The sequence below is a fragment of the Mustela nivalis genome, assembly GCF_964662115.1.
Source record: "Mustela nivalis genome assembly, chromosome: 12".
Classification (NCBI taxonomy): domain Eukaryota; kingdom Metazoa; phylum Chordata; class Mammalia; order Carnivora; family Mustelidae; genus Mustela; species Mustela nivalis.
In genome coordinates, this window is record NC_139031.1 from 51144114 (window position 1) to 51171966 (window position 27853).

Below are 27853 nucleotides of genomic sequence, written 5' to 3' on the forward strand. Positions count from 1 at the left end.
GAATAGGTCTTTAAAAAGGTAATTAAGAGTAAACATAACAATTAGACTGGGTCTCAATCCAGTATGGCATCCTTATAAGAAGAGGTGATCAGGACACACACACACACACACACACACACACACACACACACAAACAGAGGGGAGACCATGTGAAGACACTGGGAGGAGACAACCATTGATACACCAAGAAGAGAGCCTTTCAGAAGAAACCAAGCCTACTGACAACTTGATCTCAGACTTTTGGCCTCCAGAACTATAAGAAATTGCATTTCTGCTGATTAAGCCACCCCATCTGGGACACTTTGGACTGGCAACCCTAGCAACCTTCTACAGTAAGTAAGGGCTCTGAGTTTCCCGCCCTCCATGCTATTAGATTATAGCCAAAGTACTTCTCACACCTGACTGTGAACCTCACACAAGCAAGCAGAAACAACAACAACAGAAACAACGACAATTAAAAACTGTTTTGCAAGCTCAAATACGACTCCTCTATCTTATGGCCTACAAGACCTTCCTTGAGAAGTTCACTTGAAACAAATACAAGAACAAATACAAGGGTACTATAGGCAGTGACTTTGCAGTCAAGGAACAGAAGAATCTCCAAGTGAGCCATCCCCAGACACAGGCACATTCTGGACTCCAGTCTCGGTGTTCTTGATCTTTGAGGATCTTCCTGAGGGTCTTGGCTTTGACGTTGGCTAGATTCTTAGGCCCACTTGCCCAGGGGCAGCGATGCCTGGGCAACATTTGTAGCGAATCCATGTATCTTGGACCCATTTTGCCCGTGAAAATAGATTTTAAAAATCCAGTATGTCACTTCACAAGCCATCTGGTGTATATCTGAGACAAAGATAGATGCCATCCTTCTACCTGTGCGCACATTTTCTCTGGTGTGTGGGCTTCTGATAAAATGCTAGTCGAATTGGGACGCCTGGGTGGCTCAGTTGGTTAAGCAGCTGCCTTCGGCTCAGGTCATGATCCCAGCGTCCTAGGATCGAGTCCCACATCGGGCTCCTTGCCCTCCGCAGGGAGCCTGCTTCTCCCTCTGACTCTGCCTTCCACTCTGTCTGCCTATGCTCGCTCTCGCTCACTCTCTCTCTGACAAATAAATAAATTAAAAAAAAAAATGCTAGTCGAACATCCCTTGAAGGGCTCTATCTGACCACAGGAACTGACCACTGTAGGGTCTGGTTAAGAGCTCATTCGCATGAGCATACTTATCATATGCCTACGCGGATATAATTTAACGTACATTGCAAACAACATAACAAGTTCCCATTATGCTGGTCTCCCCTTTATTCAAAGTCCTGCTTCTCTTTTATATGGCAACAAGGTACTAAAAACCTCAAGAAACTGAGATAGCCACAGGATTGTGGTCAAGTCCCGCCTCAGGCTCCATCTCCCCCAACCTGCTGCTCCCCCTGCTTGTGCTTTCTCTCTGTCAAATAAATAAATGAAATCTTAAAAAAAAGCAACTTTCAAATGTGAGATATTATGAAAATGGCTTTGGCAATCTATATACAAGCCTGTTTATCTTCTAGCACTCTTAGAATGTTCCAGATATCTGTAAGTCAGGAGAATGAGGGGGTTTCCTCTAATATTTTTAAATTTCAAAGCATGATGGCCTGAAAATCTCTCAAAAGATGATCGCTATCCTTGTCAGCTGAGTCCCTCAACACCTTTGGAGAGGTCACTAGTCCTGAGAGAACCCCAAGGACCCTGCAAATCACCGTCTGTCAGGAGGACGAATCATTCCCATGGGCCTGGACAACTCTGCACCATCCATCCCTCGTGATCATTCCCAGTGTTGTCCAAGCAAATGCCATACTCACTTGGAGGATGACCCAGTGTCCTCCTTTGGAGGCTTTCTCCAGGGCCTTTTCTGCCACTGTCTCCTGACCTTGTCCTAAAGACACATTGTAGAGTTTTCCCGAGTCGATTGTAAACCCCAGTCTTTTGCCTGTGGGAGCACACAACAGGATAAGAGGAAGAGTGATTCAGGAGAGGTAAGAGGAGTCTGGAACTTTCTGTCTCATGTCCACCTGTGGTTACAGCTGCCACCTTCTAGGTCACTCGCCTCAAGAATCCAATCCCAACTCCTGTCATTTCAGCAAGCAGCATTTTGAGCTCTCTCAACGGCTGCCTCCTGGGGCGCATTAGCAGAGCCTGTGGAAATCAGTTCCTCTGGTTTTATGGTAATGAAGCTTTTGACATTTTGATAGATGGCAAGTATTGTTATTGAGCTTTATTAACTCTTGCCGGAGTAGCAAAGCATTTCCTTCATAAAAAAGGAGCAACGTGTGGTAGCTATCACATCATTTTTTGAACAAATTGGCTCATTGGGTAAATGCAGGAGCCTCTCACCTTGTGGCCATGCTTGAATCGAGCACAGTCAGGTCACCGCTCTATTAACCTGGTGTTCTCGGTGCGGGCTGTGGGGAATAGTAATCCACGGCACAAAGCGACAGTGCCTTGCACAATCGAATAGGCTTGCTCTAATGACCACTATTTAGTCACAGGGGGCACAAGATTACACTAGAATGGAGAAAATTGCCCTCTGGCCCTTACATAGTCAAAAGGTGGAAAACAGTACAAAAGAAACTTGCATTATGCCAACCAGAGGAATGTTCCATTTGAACAGTTCTTCAGGCCACAGTGTTATTAGCCTTACGTGTTCCATATACTCCATCTCCCACAAATGAAAAAGAAAGAAGGAAAGAGAGAGAATGAAAGTAACTGGCTGTGAACCAAGAGGCAGGCCGGGTGCGTGCTGGGTGATAGGGAGGGCGGGAAGACAAGGCTCCGGGCCCCTCACCGAGGATCTCAAGGTCTTTAAGGGCATCCACCCCTGGAGACAGGATGAAGAAGATGGGCGTGTCCGGGCTGCTATCTTCAAATGCTTTAACTAAATCCACTCTGATCCTCCCCACATACTTGGCACCCAGCTTTTCCTCCACAAAATTCCTAATAGAAAAGGATAAGGCAAAAGACAGCATCAGTGCTCATGACCTTGAAAAGTGCCACAACTTGGATCAGCTTAAATCACAGGCACAGGAAGAAAGCAAACTATGTTCATTACATGGGATATTTTTGCGGAACAATACGAATCCAGCTAGATTTATGCATCAGTGTCAGTGAAGTCCCTCCCCGCTTCAGAAGCTCTGAAAATCAGAAGCCTATATTCCGTTTTGGGGGCTACTGGGACCCCCCCGACTGAGTCCCACCAGCTGCCTGTGTATGGCTTTGTATCCCCCCCAAATCTCCTGCCAGATCCCCCATTACTTATTAACAGTTCATTAGATTTGCCACAGTGCAATTTTCCAGCCTGCTGGGTTTCTCATGAATATACAAATGCTTTTTGGGGTGTTTCTAATATAGGGAAGCTCAATTAAGCAGGATTATTTTCCCGCAGTATCAGATTTAGCAGAAAGTAAGTACTACTAAGCAGAATTAACTTGTAAAGTAGGGCACGCAGAGGCATCTGCAAAGGGGAAATTAGTTGGCCAGAGCAGAGGAAAAGACTGGAGGTGTGTCACTGCTGTTGAACGAGGAGCAGAAAAGGAAGGAACTTGAGAACTCTTCGGTTGGTGAATTCAAATGAGAACACGACTTGTGTGAATTAGGCAGCATATTACCATCGAGGAGCCGAAAGGGCAAAGAAAAACGATACACGGACCAAGATGCAGACAGGGGTTCCTGCTTTAAATTGCATTGGTTGTAAAGTTATAGGACTATCAGTGTTTCCATGAAAGGAACTCATTTTTGTTTGATGTGTAAAATCTTCGGAGCCCAAATGCTCCAGCTAAATAAAGGCAGTGGAAATTGCCCTGGGAAAATGCATGCTCCTGGCCTCTGAACTTTGCTGACACCCATCTCTCCAGCTAGAATATTTCCAGTGGTTCCCCGTTTCCCATCCTGGTGTCAGAAGCAAGGTATTCAGGAAGGGCAGTCTCAGCCTAATGACAGACCAGCACACTGGTTAGCATTCAGCGAATTTCAGTATCAATAGTAATGATGAAAGTATCAGATTTTCCGGCAGCATCGTGGCTCATGAACAGGGACCACAAATGCCTCCCCCAGAAGCTCCTTGCCCCTAAGACTAAGTCTCTTCTAGGTCACTGTATTTCCAAAAATGCTAACGGCCCCACCTGAGAGCGTATGTCATTCTGTCAGGGCGTACTGCTCTCAAAATAATCAGCTTCTGTATCAAACTTTTCTTCTTCCATTCTTGCGGCAACTTCTCTTTCTCTGGGCACTCGGACTCAGCCCATCTCCTCCACTGTTTGGCCGATCCTTCCACATCTCGGTCTATGCCTCGAAATTCTTCCAGGAGGGCTACTGCCTGTCATACAAGGGGAAGACACAAGATGGGGGGTAAATAGCTTAGAGTCTGAGACAGGGACCAATGGAGGTACCGAATCCTCTGTCAACAGGTTGGGCTGGGCAGTCTTCGTTTTTTGCCAGATGTGCTCTACATCCTTGCCTCCCCTGCTATGAGGGTTACTGGATTATTGGCACTAAACTCCCTGGTTCTCTGGCTGGGTTGGGTTTGGCCAGGATGGGGCACTGACCAGAGACTGGAGGGCTAGAGGAGAGGGTCGCAGGGGTATTTCCTCCTCAGCTGTGGTGACATAGGCTGGCAGTGACTATGTTCATCTACAGAAGGTCACAGCTCCCATAGGTTGGCCGCCCCCCTTACTTCATTTCTCCACAGTTTCAGTAATTACTCCTTTCTTCCGTTTTCCATCCCCATTCCTGGCTGATGCCTTTAGTCTTCTTTCCATAGGATGCAAATACACTCTTTGTTAAAGTTTTTTTTTTATCACCCCTTTGAATGAGCCATCTGTTTTCTGCTGAGACCCTGACGGATCAACAAATAGACTTGAATTTATACTTCTACATAACCTAGTTAAAAATTCTACTACAAACAAATCTAAACATACTATAAAACTAAGGGATGACGGTTATTTTCAATAGACAGAAATTTTCCTTCTTAGAAAAAGAATGAAGCAAATACCATGTGTATGTTATCATATAGGCTTCTTTAAGGATTCCAAAGTCTAAGGGAATAAACTTAACAGTAGGATCTTCTGACTGAAAAATGAGGTAAGAATCAGCACTTGAGGTTGATGAATAACTTTTTTCTCCACAATATTCTGTTCTGCTTCAACACTTTAAAATGAGAATAAACTACTGTGTTGTTATATAATTAACACACAAATTTGGGAAAAGTGGAGAAGTATTATAAAAAAGAAAACAAGCCTGATTTAGGTAAATTGACAAAAATGTTTCTTGACTTTTACCAAAGGTCCTGCAGAATATACATATTCAGTAACTTTTCCACCCATAAGTAGGTCAAAGTTTCTTTACTTTCAAATAAGAAATTAATCACTGTATACTTTAGTAATAAAAAGACAATTTGAAATTACATAGCGTATTTCTACAAATGAAATGAGATATAATCCATCATTTGTATTTTTGAAACATTTCTACATTTAGAAGAACTGATACTTGAAATAAGTTTTAGAAAGTGAAAAGCTCCCTTCCTCACATACCTTGAGAGCACTCCATGACTGAGTAGTTAGGAAGTCAACAGGACTCAGGTAAGTGTGTTCCACTGTGAACCGGAGCAGGAAATCCAATTCAAGAGGGTCTATCTCTTTCTTTCGCAACAAAATCTTGAGGGCACATGAAATTGAAAAGGGTCATTTAGTTTATATCAAAATCAGGACATAAGAGGTAGTCACCATTTAACAGACAGGACTGAAAAGGCAGAACCAAGTCCACCAACCTTCACCTAGCTGTTCTAAAGCTGAAATAATAAATCTCAGATTATGCTCATGATCTCAAAACCCTGCTTGAAAATCTAGTAACAAATAATTATGAAGACTATTTTTTCCCCAATTTTAACACATGACTATTAGCAAATTATTTGAAATATACATTCCTATTTAGTCTTTTGCTCTTAGATCAAACTTGTCTTAAAACTGGTTCCATGGGGGCGCCTGGATGGCTCAGTGGGTTAAAGCCTCTGCCTTTGGCTCAGGTCATCATCCCAGAGTCCTGGGATCGAGCCCCGCATCGGGCTCTCTGCTGAGCAGGGAGCCTGCTTCTCTCCCTCTCTCTCTGCCTGTCTCTCTGCCTACTTGTGATCTCTGTCTGTCAAATAAATAAATAAAATCTTTAAAAACAAAAACAAACAAACAAAAAAAACCTGGTTGCATGAATTGAGAAAGCCTTAGGTGGTAATGGATCAAATTACTAAACAAAAGGTAGAACCAGTATTATAATTTAGTGCTAATACGGAAGTTACACTGAATAAACTATGAGATATAAGAAAGATTTTTTAAAAAGAGAGGTGGGGAGGAGCAGAGGGAGAAGGAGAGAGAGAATCTCCCAGTTTAAAGCCTGATGAGGAGCTTGGGCTTGATCTAACAACCCTGAGATCATGATCGGAGCTGAAATCAAGAGGCGGATGCTTGAGAGACTGTGGACTCTGAGAAACAAACTGAGGGTGTCGGAGGGGAAGGGGGTGGGGGGATGGGTGAGCCTGGCGGTGGGTATTAAGGATGGCACGTATTGCATGGAGCACTGGGTGTGGTGCATAAACAATGACTCTTGGAACACTGAAAAAATAAAAAAAAAATTAAAAAAAAGAGGTGGACGCTTAACACTTAGTCACCCAGGCATCCTGAAAAATTTTTCTTAAATGTGAGATTAAGAAAAATAAGAGATTATTGTTTTATAGATACAACTAAACAAACATAAAAATTATAATACCATATAAAGTTAAACAGGTAAAGTGTTGGAGCTTTATGCTATTTTAAAACTCTTAGGTACTTGGCTCCTGGGTGGCTCAGTTGGTTAAGCAACTGCCTTCAGCTCAGGTTGTGATCCTGGAGTCCCAGGATGGATTCCCACTTTGGGTTCCCTGCTCCACAGGGAGTCTGCTTCTCCTGCTGACTTTTCTCCACTCCTATTCTCTCTCATTCTCTCTCTCTCTCAAATAAATAAAATCTTTAAAAACAAAACAAAACTCTTAGGTATCTTCAAAATGCATTATGAGTAGTAACACATTAAAAATATTTTATTAAAAAAGAATAATTTATTAATTCGATTTATTTCAACAAATAATTGCCATATGTATATACATACATGAAGTTTTGATTTACAAAAATCGTCAGGATTTGTGATAAGCTATAATTTATTTTTTATTTCTGGCTTCCAAGGAGGAATTTTTTTTTTTTTTTAGACAGAGAGTGTGAGTGGTGGGGGGAGTGGTTGGGGAGGGAGAGCAGAGCGAAGGGAAAAGCAAGAGAGATTGAGAGAGAGAGAGAGAGAGAGAAACTCAAACAGACTCTCTGCTGAGCACAGAGTCCTGTTTGGGGTTCGATCTCACCACCGAGTTGATGACCGGAGCTGAAATCTAGAGTTGGATGCCTAATGGACTGCGTCACCCACATGGCCCAGGAAGACAGTTTTAAATAGACAATGTGCATACACGTGTGTGCATATCATTTATTCTCAATCCTGGCTTTTTACCGTTAATGAATAATACGTGTAAGAATAAAAATTTCGTTTTGTCGTATCTTGCTCCTAGTCCTCACTTACATTATGAAGCACCTATACCTACATATTCTTAAATAACCCAGTGAAATCTACAAGCACTGAAAATATCGAATGTAATAGTCTGTCACTGCTAATAGCAGGGGCTTATAAAATGCCTTCATTGGGCAAGGCACTTTGGAGGGCACAGCACAGAAGAGGCATTGACCTTTTGTCAAGATGTAGGCTGATAAGAAAAAGTTAGACAGCAATAACACTAATGAAAGGACACATGCCTATTCCACCTAGGGTCCAGTCCTCGATGTTTTCTTCCCATCATGGGCATCGTTATTTAAAAGCAATCTTTGCTGGGGCACCTGGAGCGCTCAGTCCGTTAAGCATCTATCTCTTGATTTTGACTTGGGGGATGATCTCAGGGCTGTGATACGGAGCCCTGCGTCAGGCTCCCTGCTTAGTGAGGGTCTGCTTGAGACTCTCTCTCCCTCTACCCCTCCCCCAGCTTGCTCTCTCTCAAATACATACATCACATCTTCTGCTGAAGTCCATATCAAGAAAAGGAAAAGGAATAAAAGGAGAGTAGATCTCACTAAAGGTGGCAGTGTGAAACCTGGAGCTCTTTTACGCATTTACTGATTTCTAAAGGGACAGAGAGACTCCTAGGACCATCCAGATCTAGACTCATAATTCTGATCTCAAGCCATCTTCCTAGTAGTACCTGGCAGGCTCTGCACAGGACCTGAGAAGCGAGGGGGAGGTCTCACTGATCTGTTTTTCAGGGTGACGGCTGATGTGGGTCACTTAAAGTGTGTACCCCTCCCCCAAACCAACACTTCAGAACCTACTCAAAGGCTGGGACATGTCCAAGTTTACCCTGGGAAATTCAAACTTACTTCACACCACCAAGGATTTCCAAGAAAGGTGTCGTGTCTTCCTTCAGTGGAAATAAAGCATGTAATAAACAGAGTTAGGGAACTGTCTGCCTCTGGGGATGCTTTCAAGTGACCGAATTCTTTACCTGAAAAGCCATCTGGGATAGGAAGGTGAGCTTGTCCCTCTCAAACAGCGCCTGGCTGGTATAGAGGAAGACAGCATGCGTGATGTTTTCCATTAGGATCGAGACGCGCCCCTGCACGTCCTCCACCTTGTCAGCCTGTTCGATTGCCCTGAGGAACAGCATGTTGAAAGCCTGGGGAATTCAAAGTGACTGGTAAGACCGATGTCTAGCTACCCCCAGACACACAGTAGAAATGTGGAATCACTTTGTAAGTTTATGTTGAACTGTACATGAAACTGCCAAACTGTTTTCCAAATATGGTTTTGCCACTTTGCCTTTTCATCAGCAACATGAAGGAGCTGCAGTCCGGCAACTGTGCTGATACTTGTTACCACCGGGCTTGTACAAATGTGGCTATTCTTTTTGGTATTCAATAATACTTTATTCTGCTTTTCCTTTTTCCTCATATTTTTCTGAGGAACATTGAGCATTTAAATATGTGCTCAGGGCAGTACACATAACTAAGCATAATAGGACATGTCGGTTCAAATCTTGCATTGAGTTGTCCAAGTTCTTTACATATTTTGGTTGAAGTTCATTATTAGATACATGTATTGGAAGATTTTTATAGTATGTGGCTTGCCTTTTCATTTTCTTAATGTCTTTTGAAGACCATATATTTTTAGTTTGATAAGATTTCACTTATGGGGTGCCTCGGTGGCTCAGTGGGTTAAAGCTTCTGCCTTCGGCTTAGGTCATGATCCCAGGGTCCTGGGATCGAGCCCCACATAGAGCTCTCTGCTCAGCGGGGAGCCTGCTTCCCTTCTTCTCTCTCTGCCTGTTTGTGATCTCTGTCAAATAAATAAATAAAATCTTTTAAAAAAAAAAGGATTTAATTTATTATTTTCTTTCTCTTGTATGCTAAGAAATCTTTGTCTAACCTAAAGCCCAAAGACTCTCTCCCATTTTTTCCTAGAAATTTTATAGTTTTGCTTAATTATTTTGAGCTAATTTTGTATAAAGTGTAATGTAATGGTTCAGGTTCATTTTATTCTTTGGGGATATCCTGTTTCCTCAGCACCATTTGTTGTAAAAACTATCCCTTCTTCACTGACTTGGTATCACTGCCAAGAATCAACTGATCAAACATCTGTGGGACTATCTCTGGACTCTCTGTTATCTACATATTTTTCTTTAGGCCAATTGGTATAGGTTTATAATAAGTCCTGAAATCATGTACTGTAAATTCCCTACATTTCTTGTTCTTCTTCAAAATTGTTCCATCATTTTAAACACTTTGAATTTCTATACAAATTTTAGAATTACCTTGCTGATTTCTATTAAAAAAGCCTTTAGAGATTTGACTGAGATATCAAACCTACAGATCAATTTGGAAAGAACTGGCATCATAGTAATATTGAATGTTCTAATCCATAAACACAGTATACCTCCTCCATGGTCTATCTCAACAATGTTTTATAGCTTACAGCACATGGGTCTTGTTTTGTTAAAATTATCCCTAAGAGTTTTGTGATTTTGGAAGCTATTATAAATAGTACTGAGTTATTAATTTTATTTTCCAATTGTTTGTACCTCATATATAAAAACAATTGACTTTGTATATCCTGCCATCTTGCTAAAAACTCACTTCTTAGTCCTAGTAGGTTTTTTGGGTAGATTTCTTAAGATTTTCTACATACATGATTAGGTCATTTGTGGGGGAAAAAAAGAGACACCTTTTCTTCTTTTTTTAAAATGTCTGTGCCTTTTGTTTTATTATTGCATTGGCCATAACCTGCAAGGAGGTTGTGAATAGAAGTCTTGCGAGAAGACATTGTTCCTGATCTTAGCGGAAAGCACTCAACTTTCCAACATTAAGTATAATATTAGCTATAGATTTTTATAGATGGCCATTTTCATTTTGAGAAGTTACCATTTATTCTTAGTTGGCTCAGTTTTTTTTTTTTCCTTTTTTTGACCAGGTGTTGAAATTTGTCAGATTCTTTGTCTGCATCCAATGAAGTGATCATGTGGTTTTCTCTTTTGTTTTATTCATATGAAGACTTGTGTTATTTTTTAAAAATATTTAACCAGCTTGCATTCCTGGCATAAATTCCACTTGGACATAATATACTGTTCTTTTTATATGTGGCTGGATCAATTTGCCAGTCTTTCCTTGAGTAGACTGGCAACAGTGTCCATGAAGAGGTCTGCTTTGTGGTTTTTTCCCTTGTGATGTCTTAGTCTGGTTTTCGTATTTGGATAATGCTGGGCTGATATTACTGATTTAATTTTATTACTCTTTATACACTGTGGTTGTTCCAAAATCCAACCACTCTGTGCTTCTCAGAGCTTCTGTACACTAGCTCCAAACTACTAGGAACCTGCTAGTTATTCTTGACACTTTTCGTTATTGTCCACACCCAATCCATTTCCAAGGGCTGATTATTCTAGCTTCAAACCACGGGTCAAGTTTTTTTTTTGAGTCTTTTGTCATCTGTCATCTGCTTCAAACCATTCAATGGCTACTTTTTGTAGACAAACTATAACCCATAATCCCCCATCTGGTGATGAAGTCTCCATGATCTCCATTTTCTCACCTCTCTAGACTCCTGTCTGTCTTCTTTTCCCTCACTCATTAATTACCCTCCAGCCACACAGATTCATTCATCACCTGAATCTCAAACTCTTTCATGCCCTCACACATCCTTGTTTTCCCCAAGCACTCCAGAGGTGGCTAAACTCTATAGAAATCAACTATGTCACTTCCTCTGAGAGGGCTTCCCTGAGGTAAGAGTGAAAGAATCCTTCCCACAGTTATTATTCTCTCTCACTGTACTTATCACTTTTACACATACACACACACAAATACACACACACCGATGTATCTCCACTCATACCTTTTTTTTTTTTTTAAATTGGATACTCAGCACAACATCTGGCATGATGATTGATGTCAACAGCAATTTGTTTAAAAACTGAGTGACAGATTGAATAAATACTGCCTAGAGGCACAATGTGGCAAAGTAAAAAGCATAGCCTTTGGGATCACAACCACGAGTTCAAATCCTGCCTTTACCATTATAATGTGAATTCTTGGACAACTGCTTTCTTTTCTTTCTTTCTTTCTTTCTTTCTTTCTTTCTTTCTTTCTTTCTTTCTTTTTTTTTTTTTTTTAAATAGGGGTATAATAATATATTGGGATGTTTCAGGCATAAGAATGAAACAAAGTATGAAAATGCCTGGTATGAAATAGAGTGATTTAATGAATAGTTGTTCTCAGTCTTTCTCCTGCTCTACCAAAATAACATGAGAAATCTTTATATAAGACACCTACATTTTCACAGAGTAAAAGAATCACAAGGAAAATTCCCTTATATATAATAAACTCAAGACTCAGTTTAAGAACAAAAAAAATGTATTATGATGCCGCATAATTTAATTATCTTAAAGCCTTAATGAAAACCTTAAATAAAAGTTCCTGAGAAAATGAGGGGTTTTTTTCCTCACGGGATCCTCAGGACTCCTTACTGAGTTCTGATATACTGAGATTGCTTAAAAATAAATTCTAAACTTCCAGAAACAAGTTGAATGCACGAAATTAAAAATTTTTCTTAGCCTATTCAGCATTACCTTCAAAGAGAATTGATAGATGGGGTTAATTTTTCTGAGGTCATTAATAACAAAATAAAGAAGAGATGCTCTGGCCGCCACTGGTCTGTAACATTCTCGGGCCTCATTGATTTTTCCTTCATTTTCTTTAGCTTCAATCACCTATGGTGAGATCAAACAACGTAAGTAACTAGTAACTTACTCTTCATGTTCTTTATACCTACCCAACTGATGGAAGGGATGTATCTGAAATGAAAAAGTATTTGCATTAAAATAGATCACATGTGTGGCATCTATGTGCTTCAATTTTTCTAAAATTATTAGATTCATATTTTAAATGACTTTTTTCATAAACTGAGTTTTCAGTGAGAATGGACATAATGTTAGCTGCTTTACGGTTACAGATTAAACAAACCTGGTTGGTTTTGGTTTTATAGAATTTGTTCTGAGTAATGTCACCTTCCCCTGCCTCCTCTCTCTTTTTCAGGTTTAATAACCCAGCTCTATCACCTCCCAGGGATAGCTCTTAAAAGTCTGCTGGGTCAATTCAATGCCCATAACTTTATTAGTCAACAAGGTATACAAAAGCAGTCAAGGTCAATAATATATCCAATAGCCAGGCTTACTAAAAAGCCTTTATATGAAGACTCTCATGACTGTTTGACTTTGTACCAGATGATCCATATGCCCATATTTTTCATTTAGTTTATCTTTATGTATTAGCCCCTGGGCACAGTCAGAGAGATAATTAAAACAACAATAACAGCAGCACCACCTACAACCAACACACTCATTTTTACTCAAGGCTCAAATATCCTTTTTTTTAAATCTAGGACTACTGTTGGTCCTATAGCTTTTTAAGATAGTCTTTTTTTTTTTTTTTTTTTTTAAACAAAGTTGATTCCTCATACTTGTGTATAAATGGAAATAAAATGTAGAGCAGGGCAGGGGGGAAATCCCTACATAGCAATATACTAAGAAGATAGGAAGAGACATTTTAAGAGACAATTAGAAGCTAACGTCAAAGCTAAGACCTAATTTACTTAATTGCCCCAATCTTTACCATCTTAGGAGCTACCTAGAATTCACTTACTTAAAAGGAAAGACTAATTTGGGATTCCATTTCTTAGCTAAAATTAAGACAAACATATAGGATGTGTGGTGACACAGCCTCAACTGGGTAATTAATAGATTACTTAGTAATGAGGATATTACAGAAAGGAAATGAGGTTCCTCTCCTTCTGAAACAATAGACTTTTAAAGTTCATGGCCAGTTGTATGAGTCCAAAGTGCACATCATGCGCAAGGCAGATTGAGACATAGGCTGGACGTTCAGCAGGAAATCTACTCAATGAAAGTTTTTACTGGCATTCAGGAAATGTCATTGTTTCCCAGGGTGAATAATGCATCTGAGTACAGCAGGAGACCGTCCCTTGCTCGGTCTCCCACTAGTGAAGGCCTGCAAACAAAACATCAGCTCTAATATTTCCCTGAAAGGCACAACAGACTAGGAAGCCTGTGGTGGGACTGTAGGGTGTCAGTCTGCCAGAGCTGGACGCTGAGCCTTTTTCGATTTTAGACCATATAAGCCAGCAGGCTCCAATTTTCTTCTGATTTGGCCACTCAGGAAAAATAATAGCCTGACAGAGTCTCCTGTGAATGACTGGATCTATGCTGAATTAGGATAAGTACAAGTCCAACCACCTCCTCCTCCACACAGAGCCCCGTACATTTTTAAGGACGGTTTATTAAGTGAACCGAAATCCACAACAAGTCAGCGCTCTTAGAGAAGTTGTCAGGCTGGATCACATTTTTATGCCAATCACTTGAATCAAAAGGAGCGTTGTGCCCCTCTGGGGGCCCTTCATGTCTTCTTACCTTGCTCTCTATCTCTGCCGCGGTTGCTTTCGTCATCTCTAGTCTCTCCACCAGCTCCGTGTCATCCAGAAAGCTCCCCTCTGCCGCAGAAAGGCGCAGAAGGAGGTCGTCCTCCAGGTACTTTAGCTGGATCTTAAAGTCATTTTGGTGCTTCGTCAAAACCAACTAACACAAACCAGGAAAAGGGGTGAGACATGGTGGCTCAATTCAGGTTTGAAAGCGGATCCTTTAATCACCAATTTCACAGAATCATATATAGTAAATCGCACTTAAAATTAAAAACATACTAATCCTCTTTAAAAAGTTACTTTAAAACAAATCGGGAAATGTGGTAAGAAATGCTTGCACACTAGGATCCAGAGAATGCATATTTGTCCTAATCATTTAACATTGGGAACCTACAGGAAGAATCTACTCTATAGGAAGAAACTTCTGGTTTCTGCTTCCTATCTAAAGAGATGGAAGTCATTTCCAACCTCATAACAGGAAGAAAGCGAATCCTCAAGTCTTTTTACATTCGTCAAAGAACTGAGGTCACAGGGCCAACGGTTACTCTCAAAATCAGAGAAGTGGGTGAATACAGACCATCACAGCTGCTGCCAAATTCACTATAGTCATTGGCTAATTGTTGAAGGCAGAGCTTGAGGGTTCAAAACCTCGGGGGGTGTGGTCTTGGGAAGCCCTTCATACTTTTGTGAATTTGCCTCTAGGAGACTTACTAGGTTCATTACAGTGAAGGTCAGGGGAAAAAAGAAAAATCTACTGCTTTGGGCAATGGAAGGGGGTAAAAAAACCATTTTGAAATATGTCCAGGGGCACCTGGGTGGCTCAGTGGGTTAAAGCCTCTGCCTTCAGCTCGGGTCATGATCCCAGGGTCCTGGGATGGAGCTCCACGTCGGGCTCTCTGCTCAGTGGGGAGCCTGCTTCCTCCTCTCTCTCTGCCTGCCTCTCTGCCTACTTGTGATCTGTCAAATAGATAAATTAAAAAAAAAAAAAAAGAAGAAGAAAGAAATATGTCCAGAGGAAAGCAACTATTTAAAGCATGCAGGAGCCTTCTGTTCTCTTAACAAATGCCTGCCCTCAAGGGAAATTTTTATTGTCAGAGCCTTATCTAACCTTAGGCAGGAGGATGATTGGACAACTCTTGTTTCCCCTGGATGTCCTTTCTTGCATAGGGAATATAAAAATAAATGATAAACTCGTCTGAAGTTCAAACTTCAGTGACTCAGGCCTATTAGAAAACCCTTGGATTTAATGATGGGATTATAGAATACTTCCCATCCAAAATACCTTACCATCATATCACATCAAGAGACTCCAGTATGATAACACTGGATTACAACAGAGTGCAAGGTACTGACTCCATTTAAGAAGGAGCTTCTAGAATAGTCCAAGGACACAGCAAGACAATAACAGGGATCTGAGGGGAAAGTGAAGCCTATAACACTAACAGTTTCAGCAAATGTGACATGCAGCCTAACTCCTAACCACATAAATATAAAACCTAACACTAAAGCTCTACTTACCTCACTTCAAATTATCTAATACATCACATCTAGCTTTTAACAAAAAAGTACAAGGCACACTGAAAGGCAACATAGGCTGAAGAGATAAAGCAAACCCCAGAACAAGAGTCAGAAATGGCAGAGATTTTAAAATTATCAAACTGGGAATTAAAAATAACTAAGCTTAATGTGCTAAGGGTCTAATGGGTAAAGTGGAAAACATGAAAGGCTATATGGACACTTCAAGTAGAGAGAGAGAAACTCTAAGAAAGGAAATGCTAGAAATAAACTCTATGACAGAAAGAAGGATGTCTTTGATGGACTCCTCAGTAGGCTGGACACATCAAGGGAATCATCAGCCAACTCAAAGGTAAGTCAACAGAAACTTTTCAAAGTGAAAAGGAAAGAGAAAAGGAATGGAAAAAAAGGGAAAAGAATAGTCAGTAAATGTAGGAAAATTACAAAAAGTTTAACACGCATACCATGGGAAATTCTGAAGGAGAAAAAGGAGAAGAAATATTGGAGGTAATAATGGCAAAGAATTTTCCAAAATTAATGACATTCACCAAACCATAGATCCAGGGAGCTCACAGCATACTAAGCAGAGTAAGAAACAAACAAATATATCAGACCATAATCAAACAAAGAAAAAATCTTAGAAAAAGCTACAAGGAAAACAAACAAACAAACGTACCTCACCCACAGAAGAAAGAGGACAAGAATTTCCTAGAACTTTTGAGAAACCATGCAAGTAAAAAGAGTAAATATTTAAAATACTGAAGAAACAAACCATCAGTCTAGAAATTTCTATCTTGCTAAATCACTTCTCCAAAATGGAGGAAAAATAAAAACCTTTCAGACACACAAAAACTGAAAGAATCTGTCACGAGGAGACATGTCTTACAAGAAGTGTTAAAATTTTTTTGTCATAGAGAAAAAAATGTTATAGGTCAGAACTCAGACCTCCATAAAGAAAGGAAGAATGTCAGAGAAAGAATAAATGGAGGTAAATTTTTTTTTCTTATTTTCTTTTAAAGATTTTACTTATTTATTTGAGAGAGAGAGTGAGAGAGAGCGTGAGAGGGGAAGAAGGCCAGAGAGAGAAGCAGACTCCCCATGGAGCTGGGAGCTCAATGTGGGGCTCAATCCCGGGACTCGGGATCATGACCTGAGCTAAAGGCAATGGCTTAACCAACTGAGCCACCAAGGTGCCCCCCTTTTTTTCTTATTCAGGACAGAACTGTTCAAAATAATACAGACAACAATGTATTTGATTATAACTTATGATAAATGAAATGAATGACAACAATGTGATGAGAGACTGGAGGGCGGAAACGGGAAAGCTTTTAAAAGAGAACCCACATGTCCCAGTAGGAAGTATAACAATGTGACTTGAAAGTGGACTTAGGTTACTTGTAAATGTATATACTAAATGCTAAAGAAAGAACTATATGCTTTTACTCTTTATGTATTTATTTTTTAAGATTTTATTTATTTATTTGACAGAGAGAGAGAGAGATCATAAGCAGGCAGAGAAGCAGGCAGAGAGGGAGGGAAAGAAGCAGGCTCCCCACCGAGCAGTGAGCCCAACACGGGGCTCCATCCCAGGACCCTGAGATCATGACCTGAGCCAAAGGCAGAGGCTCAACCCATTGAGCACCCAGGTGCCCCAAGAAAGGGCTGTATGTTTTTAAAAAGAGGTATAACTTACATGCTGAGATAGGACAGGCAATAGAATCCTATGAAATGCTCGATTAAAATCAGAGAAGGCAGAAAGAAAGAAAAGAAAAAAAAATAAGGAGGAGTGCAGTAAATAAAAAAAAAATAGTGACAAATATGGTAGATTTTCATTCAACTGTGTCAACAATAATCACTTTGTGAATTTTCTAAGTATATCAATTAAAAGACAGACACTGACACTGTGGATACAAAAGAAACAATAAAAATAAAAACATAAAAGCAAAACAAGACCCAACTGTCCGTTGTCTACAAGAAATCTGCTTTGCTCAAAGGCAAAGGAATGGAGAAAGATGTACCATGTAACACTAAACAAAAGAAAGCTGAAGCACTATATTAATTTCAGGCAAAGCAGACACAAAAACAAGGAAAAGTATCAAAAGCTAAAAGGGAAATTACATAAGGATAAAGAGGTCCATTCTCTAAGAAAACATAAGAATCCGTATTGAGCATGTCTCTGACAACAGAGTGTCAAAATACATGAGACAAACTGATAAAATTTCTAGATGCAGACAAAGCCATATGCTGGAACATTCAAAACTCTAGCTAATATATCTAGTGGCAGAGATTCAGTAACAGTATAATTGAACCAAATATGAAAAATCACAGGATGTAATTAACATTTATAGGATACTTTCTCAACAAATAGGAGAGTATGCAATTTTTTCAAGCTCACATAGGTCATTCAAAAGATAAACCAAACTCTGGGCCGGAAAACACATCTGAAAGAGTTTAAAAAACCCCAGAAATACAAAGTATGCACTCAAACCACAATGAAATTAAATAAGGAATCAGTAATGGAAAGACAGCTGAAAAAATCCCCAAATATTTGGAGATTAAACACTATACTTCTATGTAACAGACAGAGGAAAAAAAGAAATTTCAAGAGAAATGAAAAATATATTGAAATAAACAAAAATGAAAACACAACTTAATGAAATGTGTGAGATGTAGCAAAAGCAGTGCTTGGAGGAAAATTTATAGCATAGAACACATTTATTAGAAATGGAGGAAGATTCTAAAATTAATTACCTAAGCTTTTACCATAAGAGACTACGGAAAGAAGAGCAATATAAACAAAGAGCAAGGAAATGAAAATAAACAATAAAAATTAGAGGAGAAATCAATAAAATATAAAACAGGAAACCAATGGGGAAAAAAATCATCAACCAAACATCGTTTCTATACAAAAGTCAATAAAATTTATAACCCTGTAGCCTGGCCAATCAAGAAAAAAAAAGGAGAAAGCACAGATTATAATGTTAGTAATTAAGGAAGGACCATCACTATTGATTCTATAGGTTACAGGACAATAAAAGACTATAATGAACAATGGTATGCCCATAAATTTGGTAATTTAGATGCAGTAGGCCAATTCCTTGAAAGACACATCTACCAAAAACTCTTACAATGGAAACCATATAATCTGAATAGGCCTACATCTAATTAAAATGAATTAGAATTGACAATGATCTTCCAAAATAGTAAGCACCTGGGTCCAGGTGATTTTGCTGATGAGTTTGCCAAGGATGTAAAGTAATGTTATCCATTCTCTACAATTTCTTCCAGAAAATAGAAGCAAAGGGATTACTTCCTTACCAGTTTTAAGAGGGCAGCATTATAGTCTAATATCAAAACCAGATAAAGCCAAAAATGATATACCAATATCTTTCATGAGCATAGATATGAAAATCCTCAACAAAATATGAGCAAACCAAATCAAATACATGTGTAAAAAGAATTATATACCATACTAAGTAGGATTTATCCCAAGTATGCAAATCCAAGTCAACATTGAGAAGTAAGGTAATTCATCTCATCAAAAGGCTGAAGAAAAAGTACATGATATAAAATAGATGAAAGGGCACCTGGGTGGCTTAGTGGATTAAAGCCTCTGCCTTGTCATGATCCCAGGGTCCTGGAATCGAGTCCCACATTGGGCTCTCTGCTCAGAGGGGAGTCTGCTTCCTCTCTCTTCTCTGCCTACCTCTCTGCCTACTTGTGATCTCTGTCTGTCAAATAAATAGATAAAATCTTAAAAAATAAATAAATAAAATAGATGAAGAAAAAACGTTTGAGAAAATCTAACATTCATTTATGATAAAAATTCTCAGCAAACTAGGAATATAGAAGAACTTCAACTTGATAGAGAACATCTAAAAATGAAACATCTAGCTAATACCTCACTTAATGGTGAGAAGTTATTTGCTTTTTTCCAAAACTGGAAACACGATACAAATATCTCCTTTTTACCTCTTCTATTCAACATTGTACTGAAAGTCTTAACAAATGCAGAAAGACAAGAAAAATAAAGAAAAGGTATACAGAATGGGAAGGCTGAATTAAACAATCTATGTTCACATATGACAAGGTTGTCTTTGTAGAAATTCCTAAAGAATCAACAAAAGGACTCCTAACAAATATGAGATTATAACAAAGCTGCAAGATACAAGGTTAATATATGAAAGACAATTGCTTTTCTATACACTAACAATGAACAAATGAAATTTGAAGTTTATAATACAACACATTTACATTAGCACCAAAAAACTGAAGTGCTTAGGTAACAATCAAAGAAAATTATACTGAAGATATATATGAAGAACTCTACCATTTTCTGATAAAAGGAACCAAAGATTTTAAAATGTAGAGAGAATCCATATTCATGATAGGAAAACAACATTGTTAAGGTATCGTGTCTTCCTTTCTGTGATTCAACATACTATCAATCAAAATTCCAGCACATTATTTTGCAAATTTTGACAACCTAATCTTAGAGTTTACATGGAAAGGCTTAAGATCTGGAAGAGCCAACAGTCAATGTACAGAAGAAGTTGAAAGACTGACAATACCCAGCTTAAAGACTTGCTATAGGGCGCCTGGGTGGCTCAGTGGGTTAAGCCTCTGCCTTCGGCTCAGGTCATGATCTCGGGGTCCTGGGATCAAGCCCTGCATTGGGCTCTCTGCTCATCGGAGAGCCTGCTTCCCCTTCTCTCTCTGCCTGCCTCTCTGACTACTTGTGATTTCTCTCTCTGTGTGTCAAATAAATAAATAAAATCTTTTTTTTTTTTTTAAAAAGACTTGCTATAAAGCTACCACTAATAAGGAAGGTATAGTTTTCACATTAGACAATAGATCCACAGAAATATGGTCAATTCGTCTTGGACAAGTAGCAAAAGCAAGGGAGAAAGGACAGTCTTTTCAACAAATGGTGCGGGACAACTGGGTACCCACATGCAAAAGAATGGAGCTGGATCCCTACCTCACACTAAAAACAAAATCTAACTCAAAGTGGATTATAGACCTAAATGTAAGAGCTAAAACTCTAAAACTCCTAGAAGAAAACATAGGAGTAAACTTGTGTGAGGCAATGGTTTCTTAGATACAACATCAAAAGCACAAGCAATAAAGAAAAAAGATGTAAACTGGATTTCATCAACATTGAAAACTTGAGTGCTTCAGAACACACCATCACGAAAGTGAAGACAATCAGAACGGGAAAAAATATTTATATATTATATGCCCAGTAAGAGTATAATACCCAATGTATATGAAGAGATCATATAACAATAAAAGTAACCCAATTTTTAAAATGGGCAAAGGATTTGAAACAGATGCTCCTCTAAAGAAGACATATAAAAGGCCAATAAATATATGAGAAGATGCTTAACCTCATTAGTCCATAGGGAAAAGAAAGTCCAAACCACAGTGAGATACCACTTCACACCCACTACTATGACTATTATCAAAAAGAGAGACAAAGATAGGGTAGGATGTGAAGAAACTGCATCCTTTCCACATAGCTGGTAGAAATGTAAAATGGTGCAGTTGCTTTGAAAACAGTCTGCCTGTTCCTCAAATATTAAACACAGACTTACTATATGACCCAGAAGTTCTGCTCTGAGGTACATATCGAGGAGAAATGAAAAATCTATGTCCACACAACTTACAGTGAACATTCTGAGAAGCACTGAACATTACAGCCAAGAAGTGGGAACCACCTGAATGTCCATCAACTGATGAGGGCATAAATAAAATATGGTCTATAGTATCTATAATAGAATATCATTCAGTCATAAGAAAGGAAGAATTGATAGATGCTATCATATGGATGCAAAATCCATATGATGTGGAAATATCATATTAGGAAAAATATTAGGCTAAGTGAGAGAAGCCAGGTACAAAGGCTAGCTGTTTTAAGATTCCATTTACATGATATGTCCAGAACAGGCAAATCTATAGGGATAGAAAGAGATTAATGATTTTTAGGAGCTAGGTAAGTGGGGACATGGGCAGGGGAGTAACAGCTGTAAGCATGGATTTTCTTTCTGAGGTGCTGAAAGGTTGTAAAATCGATACTTTGTGAATGACCTAAAAACCAAGGAATTATACAATTAAAAAGGATATGTGAATGATATCCCAAACTTATAAAAAACAGGGAGAAAGATTACTATGCTTTACTGAACAACAATAAATGGACATGTTTTACTGAAGTAGAATAGTATTTTAAATACATTTTATTATTTTGTACTGCAAAAAGGAAGGATAACATTAGGAGAAACTGAAGTTGGGCTAGTGATGTACAGGAACCCTGTAGTATCTTGTAACTTTTGTGTAAATAAATCTAGATCTATTCCAGAGTAAGTTAACATTTATTTTAAAAGCTTGTTTCTGATTAAAAAAAAAAAAAAAAAAAAGAGGGGGAGAGAGGCAAAATGTTGCTCATGGCTGAAGCTAAATGATGATCACATGGAAACTTAGAACTATTTTCTTTACATTCCTATGTTTGAAAAATTTTGCTATAAAAAATAAAAACAAATAAATAAATTAATTGAACTAAGCCTTACAAAAAAGAAAAGCATGTGTACGTGAATGACCGACCACGACAAGACGATTTTCTTATACGGTCATATGGTGTTTCAAATATGGACATGTTCCGTGTCCAACTTGGCAGTGATACACCCAGCAGCCCGTGGTCCTCTAAACCTTGGCCTTGGATCACTCATTACTGGCAGGTTGTGATGTCACCGCATGGGAACACACACACGAGGAGACGGGAGGGGACCGAGCGCCCACTCACTCTCAGCCTCTGTCCCAGGATTGTCTCTGCTCTGGTTGGTGACTGGTGCAGAAGTAAATCCAATGGAATGCTGCCTCCAATGGACTCTGAAAATGGGTGAGAATCCCTTGCAGAGACTCTGCTAAAACAGATGGCTGGGCCTGCCCCAGAAGGTCACATTCAGCAGGATCTGGTCTGGGGCCTGAGATTCTTCATTTAAGGTTCCCAGCTGATGCTGATGTTCTAGGAACACCATCTGAGAAGCACTGATTTATACCTGGAGTGACAAACACTTGCCATAAAAGCGAGATGGCCAGTATCTTTGGTTTGGCAGGACGTACAATCTCTGCTGCAACGACTCACCTTGGCTACTGACTTCCTTCTACATTTTCAGGCTTCATTTGTTGTTTGGGGGCCTTTTTCATGGTGTGTTAAATCAACACTCATTTTTATTATTTTTTTCCTTAATCACTGTACTTAAAGCCATACATTTTCCTTTAAGTGCTAGTCATCATCAGCTATGAGCCCCTCAATTTTTCCAGCTTTATTCCATTACTCTTCTTTTTCGTTCTTTTGCCCTGGCTGATTTGGACTATCATCACTGAACCTATCGGGACATGTTCCTGCTTCTCTCCTTCTGTTTCTCATGACTCCTACATCTCCTTGCTTGTCCTTGTCACCTGCATCAAACTACAGCAAGCCCATCTCCTACTGGGGGCATGCTGCTAACTACCTGCTTTAACAGGAGAGCCCTCGAAGTGTTAACTGTTCACATACATCCTCATTTTTCTCAGAGTGTAAACCCCAGGTGGGCAAGTATCCTATCCTCGGGCGAAGCACTCTAACTTGGGCAAAGCAGATACCAGGTTAAATGTTGATGGACGGTTTTGTAATTTTTACCTTAAGTTTCTCCAGATCTGGCCTTTCCATATTGACCACCTCTGCCAGGAGCTGGGCTTCTAGACCATCTTCTGTGACTGTGAAATTGAGGAGCGTTGTTTGAGCCTGCAATTCCGGCTTATAGTGAGGATTTGCCAGTTTTGTGTGAAGGATAAGGCGAAAGTTCTTGTTAAATTCACATTCTTTGTCTCCAATCCTGATGTATCTAAAGGGGGACAACACAAACATGCAGGAGATTCCCATGAACCATAACTGATATGTAGGGGGCATTCCATTTCCTCTATTCTGATAACGTATCCAGGCTGTAAGACCAGGTAATTCAGGATTTTTCAGCTACCATGTCTCCCTAAAAGTACAGAAGAAATAGGAATTATCCACTAAACTTCTATAGGACTGTTTACATGCAAAATGGTGTTAACAGTACTCGTCTCGTAATGTCACCATAATAAGAAAATGCAGTACTTCATACGAAGGTTGTATAACAACAAACATTAGCTTCTATTATACTTCTGTGAATAAGCTTCTATTAAACATTTCTTTTTTTTTTTTTAAGATCTTATTTTTTTGTCAGAGAGAGAGAGAGAGAGAGCACAAGCAGGGGGAGTGGCAGGCAGAGGGAGAAGCAGGCTCCCCGTTGAGCAGGGAGCCTGATGTGGGTCTCGATCCCAGGACCCTGGCATTGTACCCTGAGCTGAAGGCAGATGCTTAACCGACTGAGCCACCTAGACATCCCTAAATACTGCTATTCTGAAAGGATGAGTATGTGTTTGCATGTAGCTGTGTGTGTGTATTAAGCGTATATATACTTAAAATTTATATACATATTAAAAATGCAACTACACTTTAAATTACTATTTCAGGATTTTTGGTACCGGCTCATAAGCAAAGTCTAAGCAGCCTCCTGTATGGAATGCACATGGGCAGGATCTTGACAACCATGCTTCTATCCTATGTTCCAGTTATCTCCGTCATAGGGACCAGAAGCAGGCACTTCAGAACACCCCAGAGTGAGCTCTCCTGGGACTTGGGATTGGAACAAAGAGAAGGGAGAATTGGAAATGGAACCTTTAGGCTCATGCTGATGTCACCCTTTCCTTCTGTAAACCACACAGCAGAGAAAGACATTCCTGGTTTCCCCAGGGAAGAGTCAACCAATATTCAGGTTGCAGAGTCATACAAAGGGAGCAGGTTCTGAATTCTACAGGCTTCCAGATCCCTGACTGCCTTTTAAACACAGTTGCCATGACACCCTGCAGCCTCGTGATGTTCGGGTTCAGTCTTTGTTTGGCTTCAGCTAGATGGAGGTGGTTTCTGGAATTGCAAGCAAAACTCTGCAAGGACACAGCCTCACCCTCGGGAGAGGGTCTCATTTTTTTCTTTCTCAGATACTGAGGTCTAACTTGTAAGGACCTCATCACCCAGGCTCTGGGTTCTGGAAGGGCGTTGGCCAATGGGAGCACTAGCAAGACATGGCAGTACAGGAGGGGGAGTTCGAGGCCGATCTTCCCTGCCTCCGTGCTGTGGTCTGGGGGAGGCTGTGTTCTGCCATGATGGTATTCCGGGTTTGGGATGGGCCTCTTCCCACAGCTCCATTCACAGGACCAAAGAACACCTTCGGGCCTAGAGGTGGTAATGGCTTCCTGATGTAAATCTCTGGTTGCCTGGACTCCTGGGCTCCTTTAAGCTTCCCTCTGAACATTCTTTCTGTCAGCAGTCACTGTTAATTCTATTAAAATTTCTGGCCTACTTTGCAGTCTTGTTTTTCTGCCAGGAACCTGCTACAAGGATTCCGTAGAAGGGTTTTAAAATTCATGCAACAAACAAATGACAAATACTGACATTTTTCAGACTCTTCCACCAAAGAGGTCTGAACTGCGTAGGAGGAAAATTACATGTAAGAAGCCTACAAGTGAGCCTGAAACAGAGTGTCTTCTCAGTCTCCTATTTTATATTAAATACAAAACTTCTGCATTCTTTCATAGTCAGTGTATACAATATTTTAATTGTAGAGGAATTCTAATGTGACAGAAAGTTATCCAAAGGCCATATTATTTTTATGTAAATACAGTATTTTTTTTAAAATACTACTTAACTCACTGACTTACAGACAAAATGTTATTTCACAAAATTTATCAATTTTGGAAAACTGGATGAATTCAAAAGAAGGACATTGAAAAACAAGTTTAGCATTCAGGCAACATTCCTTTTTATTAAAATGCCACAATACTTGCAACAACGTTTTTTAAACTTGAGGTGAGATGCCCCAAAATTGTGATGTGGCAATATTTTAGGACGCTGCTCGTGGCTGTTTCGTAATTTTATCTTACTCTGAGGTTAGTCTCTTGGGCCTCTTAGTGAAGAAAGGCCTTCTGAACCACTGGCTATTTTATCTGACAAGGAAGAATTCTGTAAAACAATGGTAGTGTGTAATGATTATTTAAAAAGTCAGTTTTCTTAAATCACTAAAGCTTTTAGCACAGAATCCCTCTTAATCACTAAAGCTTTAGTCACTATAGCTAAGAATCTTAAAAGACAGATAAGACTCATTACCTCTTCATCCAGCTCTCAAATTTTGTTTGCATTGTAATGATCTTATATTTTCAGCAAAAACTTTTACAGGATTCTAAGCTTGAAAAAGATCTGCTAAACAGACCATTGGAAGCATTCTTTATTAAGTTGAATGGTCAATCCATTCATGTGATCTAGTTTTGGGTTGTTTTTACTGTGTTTCTACACTTTAATATTTTTTTCCTAGAAGGATGAAGAGCAATTCAGGTAGCACTTTCTTCTAAACTGGTATAGTATTTGTATAATATGCTTCTCTTTTAAAAAAATGAAAAATAGGGACCCTGGGTGGCTCAGTGGGTTAAAGCCTCTGCCTTCGGCTCAGGTCATGATCTCAGGGTCCTGGGATCAAGCCCCGCATTGGGCTCTCTGCTCAGCAGGGATCCTGTTTCCTCCTCTCTCTCTGCCTGTGTCTCTGCCTACTTGTGATCTCTGTCTGTCAAATAAATAAATAAAATCTTAAAAAAAAAAAATAGGGGCATCTCAGTGGCTCAATCAGTTAAGCATCTGCCTTCAGCTCAGGTCATGACCCTGGGGTCCTGGGATTGAGCCCCGCATCAGGCTCCGTGCACAGTGGGAAGTCTACTTCTCCCTGCCCTCTGCCCCTCCCTTTGCTTGTGCTCTCTCTCAAGTAAATAAGTCTTTAAAAAAAATAAAAAAATAAAATAAAATGAGTATTCACATCATCATTAAAGGGAAACACTGAGGGGGGGAAAAAAGAGATGAATGAACCACAGGCCAAATGTTATAAATGAAACAGAGAGCAGCTATTGGTGTATCCAAAGAGCACAGTGGCCCTAAGCCCTTGTTTCACAGGTCATGGAAATAATACCATCTGTTTACAGGTTTGCAAATACCTTCCAGCTGATATTATGCTCCTTAAAATCATCATATACCTTAGTGATAATTTCTTCAGTTCTTTGTTTTTATAGAAAAACATGTTACAACCATACATTCATTCACTCAAAAGGCAGTGATTGAACACCTACACCACGCCAGGCTGTCGGAGAGTCCTATAGGCACGGGGCATCTAATAGGCAGTCTCTGCTCTCACAAACATTATTACTTAACTCCCTCCTAACAGGCATTATGACCATAAGATCTTACATACTGATGTAGCCATTCTTCTGTTTAGTCTGTTCAAGAAATGAAAACACATTAATTGGCTACAACATGACGGTCCTATCAAGATCAAAGATATGCCTCTGACATATCCTGATATAACATGACAGTCATATCAAGATCAAAGAGAGGTGAAGAATGTGAAACGACATCTCTCCAAAGAATATATACAAATGGCCAATATGCATCTGAAAAGATGTTTAACAGTACAAGTCATCAGGGAAATGCAAATAAAAGGTGCCACGTCACACTCACTAGATGACAACAAAACCAACCCCCAAAGACAGTAGTAACAAGGGCTGACAAGGAGAGAGAGAGAGAGATCATAACCCCTATACATTGCTGGTGGGCATGGAAAATGGTACAACCACTTTAGAAGGCAACTTGAGTTTCTCAAAATCTTATACACACAGCTACCATTTAATCCAAATATTCTGCTCCTGGGTATATACCCCAAAGAAAGATAATCTAGTCCCATAAGACCATCCTATGTTATGTCTCTGTTGGTTAGCCCAATTCTTTTTGATGAAGACATATTTGATCACACCTTCACTTGAAGCGCGATCTAAACTTCTCCCATTGCTTGAGCTTCTCTTCCAAGGGCTTCCAAAGTTAATCTCAAAGGTAGCTTTGAGAAAGATCTTTCTTTGCTAGCACTATTCACTGACTGGCTTCTAAAGGAACTGTCAAGAGTGAAGGTTTCATTACTGTGCTTGGGGCTCCCAAACATAAGTGATACCAAAGCTGATACTCATTTCTACCACCGCAGTGATAAAATCCAAACTTAAAATAAAACCTCTGGTATGTCTTGTGATCTTGTGATTAACTGCTCCATCTTGGTTTGAATTCTTTCCTCCTCAGGGCAGTATCTCGGATATGCTATCTATCACCACCTTTCATGACCTCAGATTCAAT

At 39.6% G+C, this 27853-nt stretch overlaps 1 protein-coding gene across 1 annotated transcript in view; it reads right to left on the reverse strand.

Annotated features, from left to right (window-relative positions):
• Nucleotides 1-27853, reverse strand: part of DNAH11 (dynein axonemal heavy chain 11) — a 319948-nt gene that overhangs the window by 29538 nt on the left and 262557 nt on the right. The window contains exons 66-73 of the mRNA XM_082693790.1: nucleotides 23252-23456; nucleotides 14051-14215; nucleotides 12194-12334; nucleotides 8582-8752; nucleotides 5556-5678; nucleotides 4149-4342; nucleotides 2816-2964; nucleotides 1833-1960 (exon numbers count right to left, since the gene is read on the reverse strand). Of these exons, the coding sequence (XP_082549916.1) occupies nucleotides 1833-1960; nucleotides 2816-2964; nucleotides 4149-4342; nucleotides 5556-5678; nucleotides 8582-8752; nucleotides 12194-12334; nucleotides 14051-14215; nucleotides 23252-23456 (1276 nt within the window). The remainder of the gene's footprint in view (nucleotides 1-1832; nucleotides 1961-2815; nucleotides 2965-4148; nucleotides 4343-5555; nucleotides 5679-8581; nucleotides 8753-12193; nucleotides 12335-14050; nucleotides 14216-23251; nucleotides 23457-27853) is intronic.